The 22,153-nt window shown below is 43.1% G+C and overlaps 1 protein-coding gene across 5 annotated transcripts in view; it reads right to left on the bottom strand.

Annotated features, from left to right (window-relative positions):
* HIBCH (3-hydroxyisobutyryl-CoA hydrolase) overlaps positions 1-22,153 on the bottom strand; it is an 885,760-nt gene that overhangs the window by 448,167 nt on the left and 415,440 nt on the right. For all 5 annotated transcript variants that reach the window (XM_069733795.1, XM_069733794.1, XM_069733798.1 and 2 more), the window contains one exon: positions 1,554-1,632. In XM_069733795.1, the coding sequence (XP_069589896.1) occupies positions 1,554-1,632 (79 nt within the window). The remainder of the gene's footprint in view (positions 1-1,553; positions 1,633-22,153) is intronic.

The raw sequence follows: 22,153 nt of genomic DNA, 5'->3' as shown, positions 1-22,153 counted from the left end.
GACAGGGTGTCATGTGCTGGTGAGCAGCTGGTGAATATCCCCTTTCCCCAACATGCCTTACCCTCCACATATCTACTAGCCCAATTTCTTGAATGTATGTACAAATGCAGTGATATGGCTCTGAGTACTATTCTGAGTATTTTTGTTTTTATCTCAGAATTCGTCACATATATTGTTGAGGTCTCCAATAATTAAAAGAGAAATTCCCCCATAAATCCAGTCAGCTCCAATCACTTCTCGTATCTACCTACTAGAGTAAGGAGGCAGGATGTACATGAAATATTATTTATTAACTATTTTGTGTGTCATAACTCTGATTTAGGGGCATAAAAATTAAAAGTTTGAAAATTGCAACATTTTCCCAAGTTTCCGATTTATTTTTTTTTTACAAATAAATGCAAGTCATTAACCTTTATCACTATCATGAATTACAATCTCCAAATCAGTGGGATCTGTTTAAGCGTTCTAGAGTTATTACCTCATAAAGTGACACTAGTCAGAATTGTAAAATGTGGCCTGGTCATGAAGGAGAAAATAGGCTAGGGGGTGAAATGGTTAATATCTTAGCCTTTATTTTGTTCTCTATGATTATTTTATTATCATCTTTTAAGGGATTAAAAAAAAGATGGGTAACACTCAGATATCATACTAGTTTTGTTTGTTTTTCACTGCCAAAAAAGAAGCTTGAGAAATCAACATTGATGGTGAAAACTGACATTCTGACAGAACTGACTGATTTTGATCAGTTTTTTGCATAAGAGAACACACACTGATTTCTGAATGAAGCCTTAAGGTACCTTCACACTGACCAACTTCACAACGATATTGCTAGCGATCCGTGACGTTGCAGCGTCCTGGATAGCGATATCGTTGTGCTTGACACGCAGCAGCGATCTGGATCCTGCTGTGACATCGTTGGTCGGAGCAGAAAGGCCAGAACTTTATTTCGTCGCTGGATCTCCCGCACACATCGCTGAATCGGCGTTTATGACGCCGATTCAGCGATGTCTTCACTGGTAACCAGGGTAAACATCGGGTTACTAAGCGCAGGGCCGCACTTAGTAACCCGATGTTTACCCTGGTTACCAGCGTAAACGTAAAAAAAAAAAACACTACATACTTACATTCCGGTGTCTGTCCCCCGGCGTTCTGCTTCCCTGCACTGTGAGCGCCGGCCAGCCGTAAAGCACAGTGGTGACGTCACCACTGTGATTTACGGCCAGCCGGCGCTCACACAGTGCAGGAAAGCACAGCGCCGGGGGACAGACACCGGAATGTAAGTATGTAGTGTTTGTTTTTTTTTTACGTTTACGCTGGTAACCAGGGTAAACATCGGGTTACTAAGCGCGGCCCTTCGCATAGTTGGTCGCTGGAGAGCTGTCTGTGTGACAGCTCTCCAGCGACCAAACAGCGACGCTGCAGCGATCGGGATCGTTGTCTAGATCGCTGCAGCGTCGCTAAATGTGAAGGTACCTTAAGGTTTCAGCCCTCCAAACAATAAGAAAGATAATCAGCAGTAAACAAATTAGCACAAGCCAATGACATAAACTTACCAATTGCGGTCTCTGGCATTGCAAAGAGAGTCTTCTCAGATGCTACTCTAAAATGACCATGAACAGAAAGACCGACACCCTGAAATAAAATGAATACTTTAGAGTAGTCCAGAATGAGTTGAGGAAACTCAGCCAATCTTTCTCTTACCACTTAATGTCAACTTAATATTCTAAGATTTATCAAAAATGTATCCCCAGAAAATAACCTATAGTTTTAGAAGATTTTCAGGTTGCACACAGCTTTAAAAATGTTAAAATTCTCTTGGCAATTTTCCAAAAAAATAATAAATTTTCACACTAGCCTCAATGTTTCCCAATAGGTGACAGGTTGGTCACACTTGTCAAACAGTGTTTGACAAGTGTGACCAACTTTTTACTATTGATGCAGCCTATGCCGCTTCAATAGTAAAAGATAGAATGTTAAAAATAATAGAAAAAAATAAAAAATGGTTATACACACCTACCGCAAACAGCCGATCTCCTCAGCGGCTTCCATTCCTATAGATGGTGTGTGTGCAGGACCTTCGATGACGTCGCGGTCATGTGACCACGACGTCATCGCAGGTCCTTCGCACACCATCTACAGGAACGGAAGCGGCCACGTGCAGTGCTGAGGGGCAGGAAGACTCCGGGGGCCATCGAAGGTGAGTATATCACAATTTTTTTATTTTAATTCTTTTTTTTTTTTTAACAATTATATGGTGCCCAGTCCGTTGAGTAGAGGCTCCTCTTCTCCACCCTGGGTACCAACCGCACAGGATCTGCTTACTTCCCGCATGTTGGGCATAGCCCCATGCGGGAAGTAAGCAGATCAATGCATTCCTAGGTGTGCGGAATCACTGCGATTCCGCAAATTTAATGAACATGCTGCGTTTTTTTCTGGAATGCGAATCCGCTCAGGAAAAAAATGCAGCATGTGCACAAAAAATGCGGATTGCATTCTATTAAATAGGATGCTTAATGTGAGCGTTTCTTTTTCGCAGTTTTATAGCGAAAAACCGAGAAAAATCTGCTACGTGTGCACACAGCCTTATACATCCACTGTGCTGTTGTACTATGATCAATTTAAATCATGTAGTGATACAATGGCTATATGTTTCCTTAACAACGTTATATTTGATTTCTTCATTAGTACAGTTATATGAAAAAGTTTGGGCACCCCTATTAATCTTAAGCTTAATGTTTTAGAAAAAATAGTTGTTTTTTTGCAACAGCTATTTCAGTTTCATATATCTAATAACTGTTGGACACAGTAGTGTTTCTGCCTTGAAATGAGGTTTATTGTACTAACAGAAAATGTGCAATCTGCATTCAAACAAAATTTGACAGGTGCATAAGTATGGGCACCCCACCAGAAAAGTGATATTAATATTTAGTAGATCCTCCTTTTGCAAAAATAACAGCCTCTAGTCGCTTCCTGTAGCTTTTAATGAGTTCCTGGATCCTGGATGAAGGTATTTTTGACCATTCCCCTTAATAAAACAATTCCAGTTCAGTTAAGTTTGATGGTCGCCAAGCATGGACAGCCCTCTTGAAATGATCCCACAGATGTTCAATGATATTCAGGTCTGGGGACTGGGATGGCCATTCCAGAACAGTGTAATTGTTGATTGATTTGGAGCGGTGTTTTGGATCATTGTCTTGCTGAAAGATCCATCCCCTGCGTAACGTCAACTTTGTCACTGATTCATGAACATTATTGTCAAGAATCTGGTGATACTGAGAGGAATCCATGCGTTCCTTAACTTTAACAAGATTCCCGATGCCGGTATTGGACACACAGCCCCAAAGCATGATGGAACCTCCACCAAATTTTACTGTGGGTAGCAAGTGTTTTTCTTGGAATGCTGTGTGTTTTTTGGCCGCCATGCATAACACCTTTTTGTATGACCAAACAACTCAATCATGGTTTCATCAGTCCACAGGACCTTCTTCCAAAAAGAAATTGGCTTCTCCAAATGTGCTTTTGCATACCTCAGCCGACTCTGTTTGTGGCGTGCTTGCAGAAACGGCTTCTTTTGCATCACTCTCCCATACAGCTTCTCCTTGTGCAAAGTGTGTTGTATAGTTGACCGATGCACAGTGACACCATCTGCAGCAAGTTGATGCTGCAGCTCCCTGGAGGTGGTCTGAGGATTGTCCTTGACTGATCTCACCATTCTTCTTCTCTGCCTTTCTGATGTTTTTCTTGGCCTGCCACTTCTGGCTTTAACAAGAACTGTACCTGTGTTCTTCCATTTTCTTACTATGTTACTCACAGTGGAAATTGACAGGTTAAATCTCTGAGACAGCTTTTTGTATCCTTCCCCTGAACAACTATGTTGAATAATCTTTGTTTTCAGATCATTAGAGAGTTGTTTTGAGGAGCCCATGATGCCACTCTTCAGAGGAGATTCAAACAGGAGAACAACTTGCAAGTGGCCACTTTAAGTAGCTTTTCTCATGATTGCATACACCTGGCTATGAAGTTCAAAGCTCAATTAGGTTAGGAAACAAAAAAAAGTGCTTTAGTAAGTCAATAAAAAGTAGGTAGGAGTATGTAAAACAAGAAAATGATAAGGGTGCCCATACTTATGCACCTGTCAAATTTTGTTTGAATGCAGATTGCACATTTTCTGTTAGTACAATAAACATAATTTCAAGGCAGAAACATTACTGTGTCCAACAGTTATTAGATATATGAAACTGAAAAAGCTGTTGCAAAAAAAAACAATTTTTATAAAACATTAAGCTTAAGATTAATAGGGGTGCCCAAACTTTTTCATATAACTGTACCAGAATGGGGTCAGGATAAGGCACATATATTCCAGGATGGAGGGTGCATATAGATAGGCTGTTTCCCATGCCTGTCTTGTGTGAACTGTACATACATGTTAAAGGGCTCCACTTTCAAACATCCAGATACAAACAAGGAATATAAAATTAAGCAATTCTTAACATGCAATTCTGACCATGTGATTTATCTACTAGAATGTCCCTGTAAATTATGGTACGTAGGGGAAACAACTTGTGAGGTAAAAGTATGTATAAATAATCACCGACGTTCAATTAGAAAAAAAACGATTGGACCTCCCGGTCTCAAAACACTTCACGGAATTCAAACACACAGAGAAAGATCTCAAATTTAGGATAATAGACATGGTCCCTATACAAAGAAGAGGGGGGTAACAAAGTATGCCTCTTAAAAAGACAAGAACTTAAATGGATCCATGAGCTTAATACTTTAAAGCCGAAAGGACTCAATGTGGAATTTAAAATTCATCCCAATATGTATTAGCCCCGTAAAGGTATACCTAGGAATCAGATGTATATGGACTCCTGGACAAAGTCTTGGGGCATGATGCATAAATGAATTTTGTCATTTTGCTATAGTGCTCCAATTTTAATTATATTTTATTTATTTTACTGATATCTTCACTGCTAGCAACTTGCATGCAATCTTCAGCCTGCCGGCGGATGGAATATGACCACACGGAGGATGGAATATATATTTTTTCTTTTCATTATTTTTTTTTCTTTTGCTTTGAAAAGATTTTTACATTTTTTTATTAACATGTCATAACTGTCGGCCAGTAACAATGTTCTACTAATTTAATAAAATAAGCGCATAGTAAAAGTTAGCCGTGTATGGAAGCTTGTTGTATAAAATAGGTAGATATTTGGCAAAAGATATATTCACTTATATGGATCCTCTAATAGCGATGTCATGGTCTGGAAAGGCTATGCATCAAGTTGGAGGTACATTGACAAACGGAGATAGCCTGAAGAAGGTGCCATCCGTTGTGTCAGAGTGGAAATTAAAGCCATTAAGCCATTAAATATCTACAATCAGAAAGTATGACTAAAAATGCAAAGCTTACCGGTGATACTATTACATTATGTGCGTACCACCGTGCAATTAAATTGTACAGGCGTTTATATAAGTTAGGCGCATAAGAAGGCATTGAGCCACATCCAAGATGGCGCTATTGCACTGACAGAACGATAGTGCGCATGCGCAAGGGGAAACAAACCGCACATAGAATGTGATTGGCTGACAGGCTATGACAGGGCTAAATGATGTCAGGACATGCGCAGTAGATACGAGAGAACGCCGGCAATGGCAGATACAGCGTCCTCCATGTGGTCTGACCTGCGCGCAGCAGGGTAAGAGATATAAGTAATCACAGATATAAACACCACGTGACAAATGTTTATTAAGTAAGGAACTATAAGAGTATGTTATAAATAAGGCTAGGTTCCCATTGCGTTAATGGAAACGCTCTAACGGACAGCGTTGCACGGCGAAATTAACGCCGTGCAACGCGTCCGTTAGCGCGCCCATTCACGCGCCCGCGGTCCGTTCCCCGCTCTCGCAGATCGGGGATCTGTGAGAGCGGGGACGTTACCGCGACATCGGGACGCGGCCCCGATAAAAACATTGCGTTAGCGCAGCCCGCTAGCGCTAAACGGATTGCACTAACGCAATGTGACCCTAGCCTTAGAGAAATACAGTAACTGTGAAGATTCAGGATTCCACCAGCACCTTACCACAGTGCACTTTAATATATAGGGATTGCACAAAGGATTGTTTATATACGTTGTAAAAACTATATATGTATGTAATAATGGTTAATATAAATGGCCAATATAATATGCAAATGATTGTAGATTATGTCTATAAAAACACAATTGTTAGTAACACCCACTGCTTGAGAAAGGCTCAGGGTATGTGCACACGTCAGGATTTCTTGCAGAAATTTTCCTGACAAAAACTGGACATTTCTGCCAGAAATCCGTATGCGTTTTTTTCGTGTTTTTGATGCGTTTTTGTGCGTTTTTTCCCAAATGCATAGAATAGCGGGAAAAACGCAGAAAATCCGCAAAATTAATGAACATGATGGTTTTTTTTACCGCAATGCATTTTTTTTTTGTGGAAAAACGCATCAATGTGCACAAAACATGCAGAATGCATTCTAAATGATAGAATGCATATTGTATGCGTTTTTAATGAGTTTTTATAGCGTTTTTAGCACGAAAAAACGCGAAAAAAACCTGAACGTGTGCACATAGCCTTAGTGTGAGCCGAAACATCGCACAGAGATGTGGGTTTGAATAAACTTCACACTTTTTTTCACCTTGAAAAGGACTTGGAGTGCTGCCTTCCTTTTCCTGTTTGGTATACATTTTGGGTAGATGAGTGGACCATTCTATCCATTCTTGGCATTCTCTTGATGAACTTCAAGAGGTAGTCACCGGGAATGGTTTTCACTTCACAGGTGTGCACTGTCAGGTTTAATATGTGGGGTTTCTTGCCTTATAAATGGGGTTGGGACCATCAGTTGTGTTGTGCAGAAGTGTGGTGGATACACAGCTGATAGTCCTACTGAATAGACTGTTAGAATTTGTATTATGGCAAGAAAAAAGCAGTTAAGTAAAGAAAAACGAGTGGCCATCATTACTTTTAGAAATGAAGGTCCGTCAGTCTGAAAAATTGGGCAAACTTTGAAAGTGTCCTCAAGTGCAGTTGCAAAAACCATCAAGCGCTACAAAGAAACTGGCTCACTTGAGGACCGTCCCAGGAAAGGAAGACCAAGAGTCACCTCTGCTTCAGAGGATAAGTTAATCCAAGTCACCAGCCTCAGAAATCGCAGGTTAACAGCAGCTCAGATTAGAGACCAGGTCAATGCCACACAGAGTTCTCGCAGCAGACACATCTCTACAACAACTGTTAAGAGGGTGCTTTGCTGGTGACACTGTTGGGGTTTTATTCAAAATTGAAGGCATACTGAACCAGCATGGCTACCACAGCATCTTGGAGCGGCATGCCATTCCATTCGGTTTGCGTTTACTTGGACCATCATTTATTTTTCAACAGGACAATTATCCCAAACACACCTCCAGGCTGTGTAATGGCTATTTGACCAAGAAGGAGAGTGATGGGGTGCTACTCCAGATGACCTGGCCTCCACAGACACCAGACCTGAACCCAATCGAGATGGTTTGGGGTGAGCTGGACCGCAGAGTGAAGGCAAAAGGGCCAACAAGTGCTAAGCATCTCTGGGAACTCCTTCAAGATTGCTGGAAGACCATTTCCGGTGACTACCTCTTGAAGCTCATAAAGAGAATGCCAAGAGTGTGCAAAGCAGTCATCAAAGCAAAAGGTGGCTACTTTGAAGAACCTAGAATATAAGACATATTTTCAGTTGTTTCACACTTTTTTGTTAAGTATATAATTCCACATGTGTTAATTCATTGTTTTGATGCCTTCAGTGTGAATTTACAATTTTCATAGTCATGAAAATACAGAAAAATCTTTAATTGAAAAGGTGTGTCCAAACTTTTGGCCCTACTGTATATATATATATATATATATATATATATATATATATACAGTGGGGCAAAAAAGTATTTAGTCAGTCAGCAATAGTGCAAGTTCCACCACTTAAAAAGATGAGAGGCGTCTGTAATTTACATCATAGGTAGACCTCAACTATGGGAGACAAACTGAGAAAAAAAAATCCAGAAAATCACATTGTCTGTTTTTTTAACATTTTATTTGCATATTATGGTGGAAAATAAGTATTTGGTCAGAAACAAACAATCAAGATTTCTGGCTCTCACAGACCTGTAACTTCTTCTTTAAGAGTCTCCTCTTTCCTCCACTCATTACCTGTAGTAATGGCACCTGTTTAAACTTGTTATCAGTATAAAAAGACACCTGTGCACACCCTCAAACAGTCTGACTCCAAACTCCATTATGGTGAAGACCAAAGAGCGGTCAAAGGACACCAGAAACAAAATTGTAGCCCTGCACCAGGCTGGGAAGACTGAATCTGCAATAGCCAACCAGCTTGGAGTGAATAAATCAACAGTGGGAGCAATAATTAGAAAATGGAAGACATACAAGACCACTGATAATCTCCCTCGATCTGGGGCTCCACGCAAAATCCCACCCCGTGGGGTCAGAATGATCACAAGAACGGTGAGCAAAAATCCCAGAACCACGCGGGGGGACCTAGTGAATGAACTGCAGAAAGCTGGGACCAATGTAACAAGGCCTACCATAAGTAACACACTACGCCACCATGGACTCAGATCCTGCAATGCCAGACGTGTCCCACTGATTAAGCCAGTACATGTCCGGGCCCGTCTGAAGTTTGCTAGAGAACATTTGGATGATCCAGAGGAGTTTTGGGAGAATGTCCCATGGTCTGATGAAACCAAACTGGAACTGTTTGGTAGAAACACAACTTGTCGTGTTTGGAGGAAAAAGAATACTGAATTGCATCCATCAAACACCATACCTACTGTAAAGCATGGTGGTGGAAACATCATGCTTTGGGGCTGTTTCTCTGCAAAGGGGCCAGGACGACTGATCCGGGTACATGAAAGAATGAATGGGGCCATGTATCGTGAGATTTTGAGTCGAAACCTCCTTCCATCAGCAAGGGCATTGAAGATGAAACGTGGCTGGGTCTTTCAACATGACAATGATCCAAAGCACACCGCCAGGTTAACGAAGGAGTGGCTTCGTAAGAAGCATTTCAAGGTCCTGGAGTGGCCTAGCCAGTCTCCAGATCTCAACCCTATAGAAAACCTTTGGAGGGAGTTGAAAGTCCGTGTTGCCAAGCGAAAAGCCAAAAACATCACTGCTCTAGAGGAGATCTGCATGGAGGAATGGGCCAACATACCAACAACAGTGTGTGGCAACCTTGTGAAGACTTACAGAAAACGTTTGACCTCTGTCATTGCCAACAAAGGATATATTACAAAGTATTGAGATGAAATTTTGTTTCTGACCAAATACTTATTTTCCACCATAATATGCAAATAAAATGTTAAAAAAACAGACAATGTGATTTTCTGGATTTTTTTTCTCAGTTTGTCTCCCATAGTTGAGGTCTACCTATGATGTAAATTACAGACGCCTCCCATCTTTTTAAGTGGTGGAACTTGCACTATTGCTGACTGACTAAATACTTTTTTGCCCCACTGTATATATATATATATATATATATATATATATATATATATACACACACACACACAATTTATTCAGGATGGGGGGCCCTGGTCCAAATCTTGCACCAGGGCCCATCAGACTCTAGTTACGCCACTGCTGCCAATAGATATTTCTACTCCACAGTGTCTGTAAAATACACTTAGAAAATATAGGGCCACATCGGTTGGGGAGTGTGGCACGGCACATTTCTGGATAGTGTGGAAGTTATTTTTGATAAAACATGATAATTTAGTAAGATGTTCAAGATTATCAACCTACATAGAATGTTTTCAATTATATAAAAGCCAACATAACTATAAGTCTTGTGACAAAGTCACTGGCAATGTGCTGGAGGGGAGAAGTTTCGCTGAAGCTAATCGATTCAGTCACATAAAAACCCAGATGTTTTTCCTTCAGCACACAAATTGTTGCAAAGAGTTAACAGCCAAATTTATTTAAAGGATTGTTTTTTTTGTGGACAACCATAAAGCGGGTGAGAGGTTGCTCAACTTATCTCCACCCATACGGTGTGGTCTGTGGCTTCAGTAGCTGGCTTCCAGATGCAGTGGGTGTTCTGTATCAGGAGAGGAACATTCCAGAGAAGATTTATTGATTTGTGCTAAAAACTCTGAACCGTGGACCTTATTTGCGTGAGGGGGCTGATCCCCACTAGTAGATGGACAGTGTTTTCTGCTACCATTTTGTTTTGTTCTGCTGTTTTTTGCCCAGAGGGCTGTGTTTATTTTTTTCCCTTCAGCTTGGGTTATGCTGCGCCTCATAAACCAAGGACATTTTGAAAGAGACAGTGTTCCTGTGTCTACCTTCGTGTACTGCTGAGTGAGCCGATTTAGCACAGGTGGTGTTAGAAGTGCGGGCAGAGTTCCCAGCGAACACATGTGACAACTGCAAGAGGTACTGCATGCCCTGGGTGAAGACGGCCACAAGCCAGCATACGGACACCAGGCAAAATGGAGGACCTGCTTAAGCATTTGGTACAAGCACAGCTCCAACAACATCAGCAGCAGTTACAGCAGCAACAGATGGCGCACAAAAGATCAGTAAGCTGATTATACAACAGATGCAACAGCAGCAGATTGACTTTCTCTCAGAAGCGGTTCATGGAAGGGCGGCAGCCCCTCCAACAAGTCCAGGAGACAACACGTTCGTCTGGAAGGCGGTAAAATGAGCAATGCAAAAAGCCACTCCGCATTATGATGTGGAGGCATTTCTGACCGTTTTTGAGCGGGTAGCAGGATGTAAGAAGCTACCACCAGAGAAGTGGCTGAAGGTGCTGGCTCCCTATCTAACTGGTGAGCCCCAAAAAGCTGCTTATGATTTGGTGAGCCAGGATGCACAGAAGCATGCCAAATTAAAAACTGAAATCATAGCACGCACAGGCATGACTATGTCGGTCAGAGCAAAGGGTGGCATATTATGGGGACAAATTGCTTAGATCCCAAATATTTTATTTTCTGCCTCTTGTACAGAAGTGATTGCAGCCAAAGTTCCACACTCCAGCCCACATGGTTGAACGGGTGGTCATAGAAAGATTTGTTCACTCCCTTCCTAGACTGATGTAAAAATGGGTTGTCTAGAGAGATCCCAGGAATACGGACCAACTGGTGGGCCTAGTGGAATGGTGCCAGGTGGTTGAGAGGTCCCCAAGAAAGCCAGGGGGTGGGGGCCTCTCCATACTGGGGTACCCAGTGGGAGCCCAAGCCCCAAAAGAGGGGCAGAAGAGCCATCACTTGGCTGGGGGTCTTAAATCCAAAGGGGTTGCTGAGGGCCATTGATAAAGACTTGCTTTGCTGAAGATGTTGCGGTCCTTGACATATAGCCACCCATCGTCCATTGTCCTCCGAAGAGATTGACTGCAGCCTATGGAGCACTGCTAAAACTATGCCTATCCCACCTACAGTGTGGACTAACCATCCGGCGAGGGGCCACAGGCATGTCCCATGGCAATAAATAGGGTGCTGGTGTTTTGGATTCAGGGAGTTTAGCAACTCTGATAAGGGCCACACTCTCCACCAATTGATCACAGGGAAGCACGAGTGCATCCGCTGTATCCACGATGAAGCCAAAGACTACCCTGTCGCCAGAATATCGGTAAACACGAAACATGGTACTGAGTCTCATGAGGTCGGGGTAGTCAAAGACTTACTACACCCTGTGATCATCGGGCGTGACTTTAGCCTGTTCTGGGACTTGTGGGAAAAGGCAGGGATGCCCACTAACGCAGACAGGAGCCGCAACATCCATGAAGAATCCCCATCACGGTTGAAGGCGGATGAGTTCCCCATGTGTCCTTGGTGACGAAGATGAGACAGTGACCAGTAAGGCAGAGATTCCCGAGTTGGAGGTTTCTGTGGGGAATTTTGAGACTGCCCAAATGTAAGATTTACTTAAAAAAATGTTTTTGAAAATGTGACTGTGATAAATAGGGTTGCTCAAGAGTCAGGGGCCGACACCAGGTTCCCGTATTTTACTTTAAATGAAGAACTGCTTTATCGGGTCACTAAACCTAGAAGTAAAGTGGTAGAGAAGTTGTTGGTGCCGAGTCCCTATAGGCGTAGGGTATTAGATCCGGCCCATTCTCATGTCCTGGGTGGGCCATCTGGGAGTACACAAAACTCAAGAGTGGGTCCTTAAGAGGTTCTACTGGCCTGTGTGTCATCGTGAAATTGTTTCTGCCGATCTTGCCCTACTTATCATCTAACTGCTCCCGCATCCCATTTCCCCAGTACCCTAAAAAGATGTGTAATAGAGGGGTTACAAGGACACTAAACTTCAGGAGGGCAAATTTCCAATGGATGAGAGAGGATCTTGGTGCAATTAACTGGGACGATATCCTGAGACACAAAAATACACAAAGAAAATGGGAGACATTTATTAGCATCTTGGATAGGACCTGTGCACAGTATATACCAGTGGTCCCCAACTCCAGGCCTCGAGGGCCGCCAACAGTGCAGGTTTTCAGGATTTCCTTAGTATTCCACAGGGGTTGGAATCATCACGTGTGCAGATGATCACATTATCACCGATGCAATACTAAAGAAATGCTGAAAACCTGCACTGTTGGCGGCCCTCGAGGCCTGGAGTTGGGGACCATTGGTATATACCGTATGGGAATAAACATAATAGAAATAGGAGGAAACCAATATGGCTAAATAGAGCTGTAAGGGGCGCAATAAGTGACAAAAAGAAAGCATTTAGAGAATTAAAGGAAGTAGGTAGTGAGGAGGCATTAAATAAATACAAAAAATTAAATAAATTCTGTAAAAAGCAAATCAAGGCAGCAAAGATTGAGACAGAGAGACTCATTGCCAGAGAGAGTAAAAATAATCCCAAAATATTCTTTAACTACATAAATAGTAAGAAACTAAAAAATGATAGTGTTGGCCCCCTTAAAAATAGTCTGGGTGAAATGGTGGATGAGGATGAGGAAAAAGCCAATATGCTAAATGACTTTTTTTCATCAGTATTTACACAAGAAAATCCCATGGCAGACAAAATGACTAGTGATAAAAATTCCCAATTAAATGTCACCTGCTTAACCCAGCAGGAAGTGCGGCGGCGTCTAAAAATCAGTAAAATTGACAAATCTCCGGGCCCGGATGGGATACACCCCGAGTACTGCAGGAATTAAGTACAGTCATTGATAGACCATTATTTTTAATCTTTAAAGACTCCATAATAACAGGGTCTGTACCACAGGACTGGCGAATAGCAAATGTGGTGCCAATATTCAAAAAGGGGACAAAAACTGAACTCGGAAATTATAGGCCAGTAAGCTTAACCTCTACTGTGGGTAAAATCCTGGAGGGCATTCTAAGGGATGCTATACTGGAGTATCTGAAGAGGAATAACCTCATGACCCAGTATCAGCACGGGTTTACTAAGGACCGTTCATGTCAGACTAATTTGATCAGTTTCTATGAAGAGGTAAGTTCCGGATTGGACCAAGGGATGATTTATGTAAACTAGAAGCTTGGGCTGAAATGGCAAATGAGCTTTAACGGGGATATATGTAAGGTCATGCACTTGGGTAGAAGTAATAAGATGTATAATTATGTGCTTAATTCTAAAACTCTGGGCAAAACCGTCAATGAAAAAGACCTGGGTGTATGGGTGGATGACAAACTCATATTCAGTGGCCAGTGTCAGGCAGCTGCTACAAAGGCAAATAAAATAATGGGATGCATTAAAAGAGGCATAGATGCTCATGAGGAGAACATAATTTTACCTCTATACAAGTCACTAGTTCAACCACACTTAGAATACTGTGCACAGTTCTGGTCTCCGGTGTATACGAAAGACATAGCTGAACTAGAGCGGGTGCAGAGAAGAGCGACCAAGGTTATTAGAGGACTGGGGGGTCTGCAATACCAAGATAGGTTATTACACTTGGGGCTATTTAGTTTGGAAAAACGAAGACTAAGGGGTGATCTTATTTTAATGTATAAATATATGAGGGGACAGTACAAAGACCTTTCTGATGATCTTTTTAATCATAGACCTGAAACGGGGACAAGGGGGCATCCTCTACGTCTGGAGTACAAAACGTTTAAGCATAATAACATATGTTGGATGTTTTGGTCTCCCCGAGGCCAATCATCTGTGCCTTTATAGCCTTTTTACTAGGCACTGCTCCTAATAGCCAGATTCCTACTCCACACTGATGAGGGGCAAAAACCCCGAAACAGCTGTCTGTGGATGGATACCATGCTTGGCATAGGTGGCTTTCCTTCATAGGATGCTGCCCTTCCCGTGGTTGTTCCTTCCCGGGGAAAGGCCTGGCTATTCACTGCTTGCATCGAGAAACACATGATGGTGTCTCCGCAGCTTCTTTACATGCATCTGCATATTTCCCATAAGGGATGGGGGCAGTGTTCTGGAGTCACTGCGTTGAGAAACACGTGATGGTGTCTCCGCGGTGTTGGATGTTTTGGTCTCCCCGAGGCCAATCATCTGTGCCTTTATAGCCTTTTTACTAGGCACTGCTCCTAATAGCCAGATTCCTACTCCACACTGATGAGGGGCAAAAACCCCGAAACAGCTGTCTGTGGATGGATACCATGCTTGGCATAGGTGGCTTTCCTTCATAGGATGCTGCCCTTCCCGTGGTTGTTCCTTCCCGGAGAAAGGCCTGGCTATTCACTGCTTGTGTCGAGAAACACGTGATGGTGTCTCCGCAGCTTCTTTACATGCATAAGCATAATAACAGACATGTATTCTTTACTGTAAGAGCAGTGAGACTATGGAACTCTCTGCCGTATGATGTTGTAATGAGTGATTCATTACTTAAATTTAAGAGGGAACTGGATATCTTTCTGGAAAAGTATAATGTTACAGGGTATATATACTAGATTCCTTGATAGGGCGTTGATCCAGGGAACTAGTCTGATTGCCGTATGTGGAGTCGGGAAGGAATTTTTTTCCCCAATGTGGAGCTTACTCTTGGCCACATGGGTTTTTTTTTTGCCTTCCTCTGGATCAACATGTTAGGGCATGTTAGGTTAGGTAATGGGTTGAACTAGATGGACTTATAGTCTTCCTTCAACCTTAATAACTATGTAACTATGTATGTAACTATGTTGCTCAAAATAGAAGTCCCATTTGACCGGATTGCGATGGTCCTGGTCGGGCCCTTAGTTAAGTCCACAAGAGGTCATCAATACATTCTGGTCATAATGGACTATGCAACAAGGTACCCAGAGGCGGTGCAACTGAGAAACTCCTCTGCTAGGAGTATAGCACAAGAGCTAGTTATATTTTCTCCCAGACGGGTCTGTCAAAGTAGATACTGATGGACCAAGGTACACCACTCATGTTCAAGGTAATGAGCGAGCTGTGTAAGGCACTCCAGATTACCCATTGCAGGACGTATGTGTACCATCCACAGATGGACGGCCTGGTGGAGGCCTTGAAATCTATGCTAAAGAAGGTCGTGGACAAGGGTGGCCGAGACTGGGATTGCTTGCTACCATACCTACTATTCTCCATTAGATAATTCCAACAGGCCTCTACAGGGTTCTCACCATTCAAACTGGTATATGGATGGCACTCTCGAGGACTTCTAGACATTGCAAAGGAGACCTGAGAAGTGTCATCGAACATGTGGCCCTAATGTGATGCCGATTGTCAGGGAGAGCCTCATCCAAGCACAAGAGGCCCAGGCAAGGGTCTACAATCGGTTGGCAAGACAGACAATTTAACCCTGGAGACCAGGTGTTGGTGCTGATCCCCACAGAAATCAAGATCCTAGCCAAGTCGCAAGGGCCATATGAGGTGATCGAAAACATGAGTGACGTAAACTACAAGGTCCACCAACCAGGGAGAAGGAAGCTGTACCAAGTGTACCACATCAACCTGCTCAAACCATGGTGAGAGAAGGAACCGGTGGAAGCTACATGCCTGGGAGCCAGTCCTGAAGCCAGAGTTGAGGAGGTCACTGGCACAGAAACAACAGTGCTGTGAGCTGCTTCAGCAGAACCAGGACCTTGTTACAGAGTTACCAGGTTGGACACAGGTTGTAGAGCACGAAATCCTCACTGAATCTCATGTGAGAGTGAGCTAAAAGTCATATTGGATTCCCGAAGCCCACCAAAAGGCGATCTCCAAGGAGGTGAGGAGAATACCCTAGCAACCAGGCAACCCCCACATGTTCTTATGCTGGCTAACAGATGTAAATCATTCAGCTGCGGCAATAAAAACTAAATCTCCGAGCACTAAAAAATACTTGGAGAACCCTTGAGCATGCTCGAGAAATCTCGAGTAACGAGTATATTCGCTCATCACTAGATCCAACTGATTCTGAGATTGTTTTTTGTGTCATATTGTATTTCATGAAATTAGTAAAATTTATTCGATATGATTTGTGTTTATTTGTGAAAAAATTGGAAATTTTGCAAAAATTTAGAAAATTTTACAATTTTCAAACTTTTAATTTTTATGCCCTTAAAGGGAACCTGTCAGCAGGGCTATGCATAGTAACCTACACACAGTGTCAGGTCGGTGCCATTATACTGAATAAAATGATGCCTTGGTTCATGAAATCAGTCTTGTTGTTGTTTCTTAATCTTTATTTTCAATTTTGTTTTAATGATATTCTCATGCCCTAAGGTGGGGCTGGGGTATGTGGTGCTCTGATTAGATATTCATAATGCAGACTGCTGACAGGTCACCGATCCCTCACTGACCTGCCCCCCTAGTTTGCATAATGAATACCATCACATACTGAAGAAAAAAAAAAAAAAAAAACACTTCTGCAGGCAGGAACCGGCCATGGCCCCTGCGCTGCAGAAAATCGCATGGTTAATGTGCTCTTCATCCCTTTTTTCAGATTTACTTGACCAATAAAAAAAAAGCATTTTGAAAATGGCGCTACCTGCTGCTAACAGCTCTCATTATTCTCCCCTGCTATTCAGTAAGAGCGGTTGCTGCCAGCCACTGCTTATGCTGATGAGCAACTGTCACAGAGAAAGATTACGGCATGGGACACTAATGATTTTTTCAATTTCGGACAATTGAGGGATATTGTCGTTTTTTATTTATTTATCTTTTTTACAGGGGACAATGGTTTCTGGGGATTAGGTGTTAAGGTGAGTATAATGTGATTTTTAAATTTAATTCTTCATTTTTCTATTGATAAATCTCACTGATTGCAGGGAGAACAGGCGACAATGATGTGAGCTGTCTTCAGAACCCCTGGAGCCTGAGAACAGAGAGAACTGTGGCGGTTTTTCTGAGGCGCCGGTACGTGTGATTCTGATGCAGCACAGGGCACATGTCATGCCACACGTATGAAACACATTCACATGGATAGCTATGGTACTGGTTTTCCAGTACCAAAAATATCAGGACATATGAAGGAGGCCTTAGCTGCACACAGCCAGGCATACATCCACAGCACCTTTAGGCTATGTGCACACGATGCGGATTTAGTGCAGATCCGCAGCTGATTTTTCCATGCAGAAACGCTGCAGATCCACACTGTGATTTACAGTACAATGTAAATCAATGTGAAAAAAAAAAGCTGTGCAGATGGTGCAGAAAAATCCGCACGGAAACGCTGCAGATTTAAAAGAAGTGCATTTCACGTCTTTTGTGCGGATCTGCAGGGTTTCTGCATCCTTCCATTATAGAAATCCGCAGTGGTAAAAAACGCATAAAGTCAAAGGCGTAGCTAGTGCTTTTGCCGCCCGGGGCTGGTCCCGAGCTTGGCGCCCCTCCTCCCCCAGCAGGAATAAGACCTCAGATGTAGAACTTTAATCGTTTCGCCGGTGAATGTTACCATCACATGATCGGGACTGCAAAAAAAAAACAAGTTCTGCTTACCTGACCGCGCTCCTGCTCTCTCCACGCAGCTGAAACGTGCACTCGCCGGCGACTGACAATGATGTCAGACGCCGGCGACATGCACACTGGGACTGACGTCAGCTGCCAGCCTCAGATTGGCTGGCGGCTGTTAACTATTGACGTGCGGGCGCGGGCCCGCACGTCAATAGCGTTAAACAGCTGCAGCGCCGGCCGCAGCCCGGTGACCCACCCCCAGGGCCGCCTCCAGGTTTGGGACACTAACCACGATTCATGATGCCCACATACGGCAGAGAAATCTAGGTATAGTACAATGCCAGATTTCACTTCTAACATGAGTGACAGCTATTGCAAATTCTACAGTGTATATATACAGGATAGGAGAGGTACTGTGCAGTGTATATATACAGGGCAGTGGTACTGTGCAGTGTATATATACAGGGCAGTGGTACAGTGCAGTGTATATATACAGGAGGAGTGGTACTGTGCAGTGTATATATACAGGAGGAGTGGTACTGTGCAGTGTATATATACAGGAGGAGTGGTACTGTGCAGTGTATATATACAGGGCAGTGGTACTGTGCAGTGTATATATACAGGAGGAGTGGTACTGTGGAGTATATATACAGGAGGAGTGGTACTGTGCAGTGTATATATATACATGAGGAGTGGTACTGTGGAGTATATATACAGAAGGAGTGGTACTGTGCAGTGTATATATACAGGAGGAGTGGTACTGTGGAGTATATATACAGGAGGAGTGGTACTGTGCAGTGTATATATACAGGGCAGTGGTACTGTGCAGTGTATATATACAGGGCAGTGGTACAGTGCAGTGTATATATACAGGGCAGTGGTACTGTGCAGTGTATATATACAGGAGGAGTGGTATTGTGCAGTGTATATATACAGGATATAGAGGTGGTACTGTGCAGTGTATTTATATAGGATAGGAGTGGTACTGTGCAGTGTATATATACAGGAGGAGAGGTACTGTGCAGTGTATATATACAGGAGGAGAGGTACTGTGCAGTGTATATATACAGGAGGAGTGGTACTGTGCAGTGTATATATACAGGAGGAGTGGTACTGTGCAGTGTATATGTACAGGAGGAGTGGTACTGTGCAGTGTATATATACAAGGCAGTGGTACTGTGCAGTGTATATATACAGGGCAGTGGTACTGTGCAGTATATATATATATATATATATATATATATATATATATATATATATATATATATATATATATATATATATATATATATATACACAGGGCAGTGGTACTGTGCAGTGTATATATACAGGAGGAGTGGTACTGTGCAGTGTATATATACAGGGCAGTGGTACAGTGCAGTGTATATATACAAGGCAGTGGTACTGTGCAGTGTATATATACAGGGCAGTGGTACTGTGCAGTGTATATATACAGGGCAGTGGTACTGTACAGTGTATATATACAGGAGGAGTGGTACTGTGCAGTGTATATATACAGGAGGAGTGGTACTGTGCAGTGTATATATACAAGGCAGTGGTACTGTGCAGTGTATATATACAGGGCAGTGGTACTGTGCAGTGTATATATACAGGGCAGTGGTACTGTGCAGTGTATATATACAGGGCAGTGGTACTGTGCAGTGTATATATACAGGGCAGTGGTACAGTGCAGCGTATACAGGTCCTTCTCAAAAAATTAGCATATAGTGTTAAATTTCATTATTTACCATAATGTAATGATTACAATTAAACTTTCATATATTATAGATTCATTATCCACCAACTGAAATTTGTCAGGTCTTTTATTGTTTTAATACTGATGATTTTGGCATACAACTCCTGATAACCCAAAAAACCTGTCTCAATAAATTAGCATATCAAGAAAAGGTTCTCTAAACGACCTATTACCCTAATCTTCTGAATCAACTAATTAACTCTAAACACATGCAAAAGATACCTGAGGCTGATATAAACTCCCTGCCGGGTTCATTACTCAAAACCCCCATCATGGGTAAAGGCCCCGTCACACATAGCGACGCTGCAGCGATACCGACAACGATCCGGATCGCTGCAGCGTCGCTGTTTGGTCGCTGGAGAGCTGTCACACAGACAGCTCTCCAGCGATCAACGATCCCGAGGTCCCCGGTAACCAGGGTAAACATCGGGTAACTAAGCGCAGGGCCGCGCTTAGTAACCCGATGTTTACCCTGGTTACCATCGTTAAAGTAAAAAAAACAAACACTACATACTTACCTACCGCTGTCTGTTCCCGGCGCTCTGCTTCTCTGGTCTGGCTGTGAGCACAGCGGCCGGAAAGCAGAGCGGTGACGTCACCGCTCTGCTTTCCGGCTGACCGGCGCTCACAGCCAGACCAGAGAAGCAGAGCGCCGGGGACAGACAGCGGTAGGTAAGTATGTAGTGTTTGTTTTTTTTACTTTAACGATGGTAACCAGGGTAAACATCGGGTTACTAAGCGCGGCCCTGCGCTTAGTTACCCGATGTTTACCCTGGTTACCAGCGAAGACATCGCTGAATCGGCGTCACACACGCCGATTCAGCGATGTCAGCGGGACCTCAACGATCAAAAAATGGCCCAGGCCATTCCGACACGACCAGCGATCTCCCAGCAGGGGCCTGATCGCTGGTACGTGTCACACATAGCGAGATCGCTACTGAGATCGCTGTTGCTGTGACTCAGCAGCGATCTCGCTAGCGATCTCGCTATGTGTGACGGGGCCTTTAGACTAGCGACCTGACAGATGTCAAGAAGGCCATCATTGACACCCTCAAGCAAGAGGGTAAGACCCAGAAAGAAATTTCTCAACAAATAGGCTGTTCCCAGAGTGCTGTATCAAGGCACCTCAATGGTAAGTCTGTTGGAAGGAAACAATGTGGCAGAAAACGCTGTACAACGAGAAGAGGAGACCGGACCCTGAGGAAGATTGTGGAGAAGGACCGATTCCAGACCTTGGGGAACCTGAGGAAGCAGTGGACTGAGTCTGGTGTGGAAACATCCAGAGCCACCGTGCACAGGCGTGTTTAGGAAATGGGCTACAGGTGCCGCATTCCCCAGGTAAAGCCACTTTTGAACCATAAACAGCGGAAGAGGCGCCTTACCTGGGCTACAGAGAAGCAGCACTGGACTGTTGCTAAGTGGTCCCAAGTACTTTTTTCTGATGAAAGCAAATTTTGCATGTCATTCGGAAATCAAGGTGCCAGAGTCTGGAGGAAGACTGGGGAGAAGGAAATGCCAAAATGCCTGAAGTCCAGTGTCAAGTACCCACAGTCAGTGATGGTGTGGGGTGCCATGTCAGCTGCTGGTGTTGGTCCACTGTGTTTCATCAAGGGCAGGGTCAATGCTTTATGGTGATGAAGATTTCATTTTTTCAGCACGACCTGGCACCTGCTCACAGTGCCAAAACTACTGGTAAATGGTTTACTGACCATGGTATTACTGTGCTCAATTGGCCTGCCAACTCTCCTGACCTGAACCCCATAGAGAATCTGTGGGATATTGTGAAGAGAAAGTTTAGAGACGCAAGACCCAACACTCTGGTTGAGCTTAAGGCCGCTATTGAAGCATCCTGGGCCTCCATAACATCTCAGCAGTGTCACAGGCTGATTGCCTCCATGCCACGCCGCATTGAAGCAGTCATTTCTGCCAAAGGATTCCCGACCAAGTATTGAGTGCATAACTGAACATTATTATTTGATGGTTTTTTTGTTTGTTATTAAAAAACACTTTTATTTGATTGGATGGGTGAAATATGCTAATTTATTGAGACAGGTTTTTTGGGTTATCAGGAGTTGTATGCCAAAATCATCAGTATTAAAACAATAAAAGACCTGACAAATTTCAGTTGGTGGATAATGAATCTATAATATATGAAAGTTTAATTGTAATCATTACATTATGGTAAATAATGAAATTTAACACTATATGCTAATTTTTTGAGAAGGACCTGTATATACAGGAAGAGTGGTACTGTGCAGTGTATATATATACAAGGCAGTGGTACTGTGCAGTGTATATATACAGGGCAGTGGTACAGTGCAGTGTATATATACAGGGCAGTCATACAGTGCAGTGTATATATACAGGGCAGTGGTACTGTGCAGTGTATATATACAGGGCAGTGGTACTGTGCAGTGTATATACTTCAGCAGCCGCCCAGGCCCCCAGCACCTGTCCTGTATATATATTATATATACTGTCATGCAGGCTGTACAGATACAGTATATACATATACAGGACAGGTGCTGGGGACCTGGGCGGCTGCTGAAGTATATAATATACAGT

The sequence above is a fragment of the Ranitomeya imitator genome, chromosome 7 (assembly GCF_032444005.1).
Source record: "Ranitomeya imitator isolate aRanImi1 chromosome 7, aRanImi1.pri, whole genome shotgun sequence".
NCBI lineage: Eukaryota > Metazoa > Chordata > Amphibia > Anura > Dendrobatidae > Ranitomeya > Ranitomeya imitator.
The sequence above is the reverse complement of the archived record's forward strand: the minus strand, read 5'-3'. Positions and strand labels throughout refer to the sequence as shown.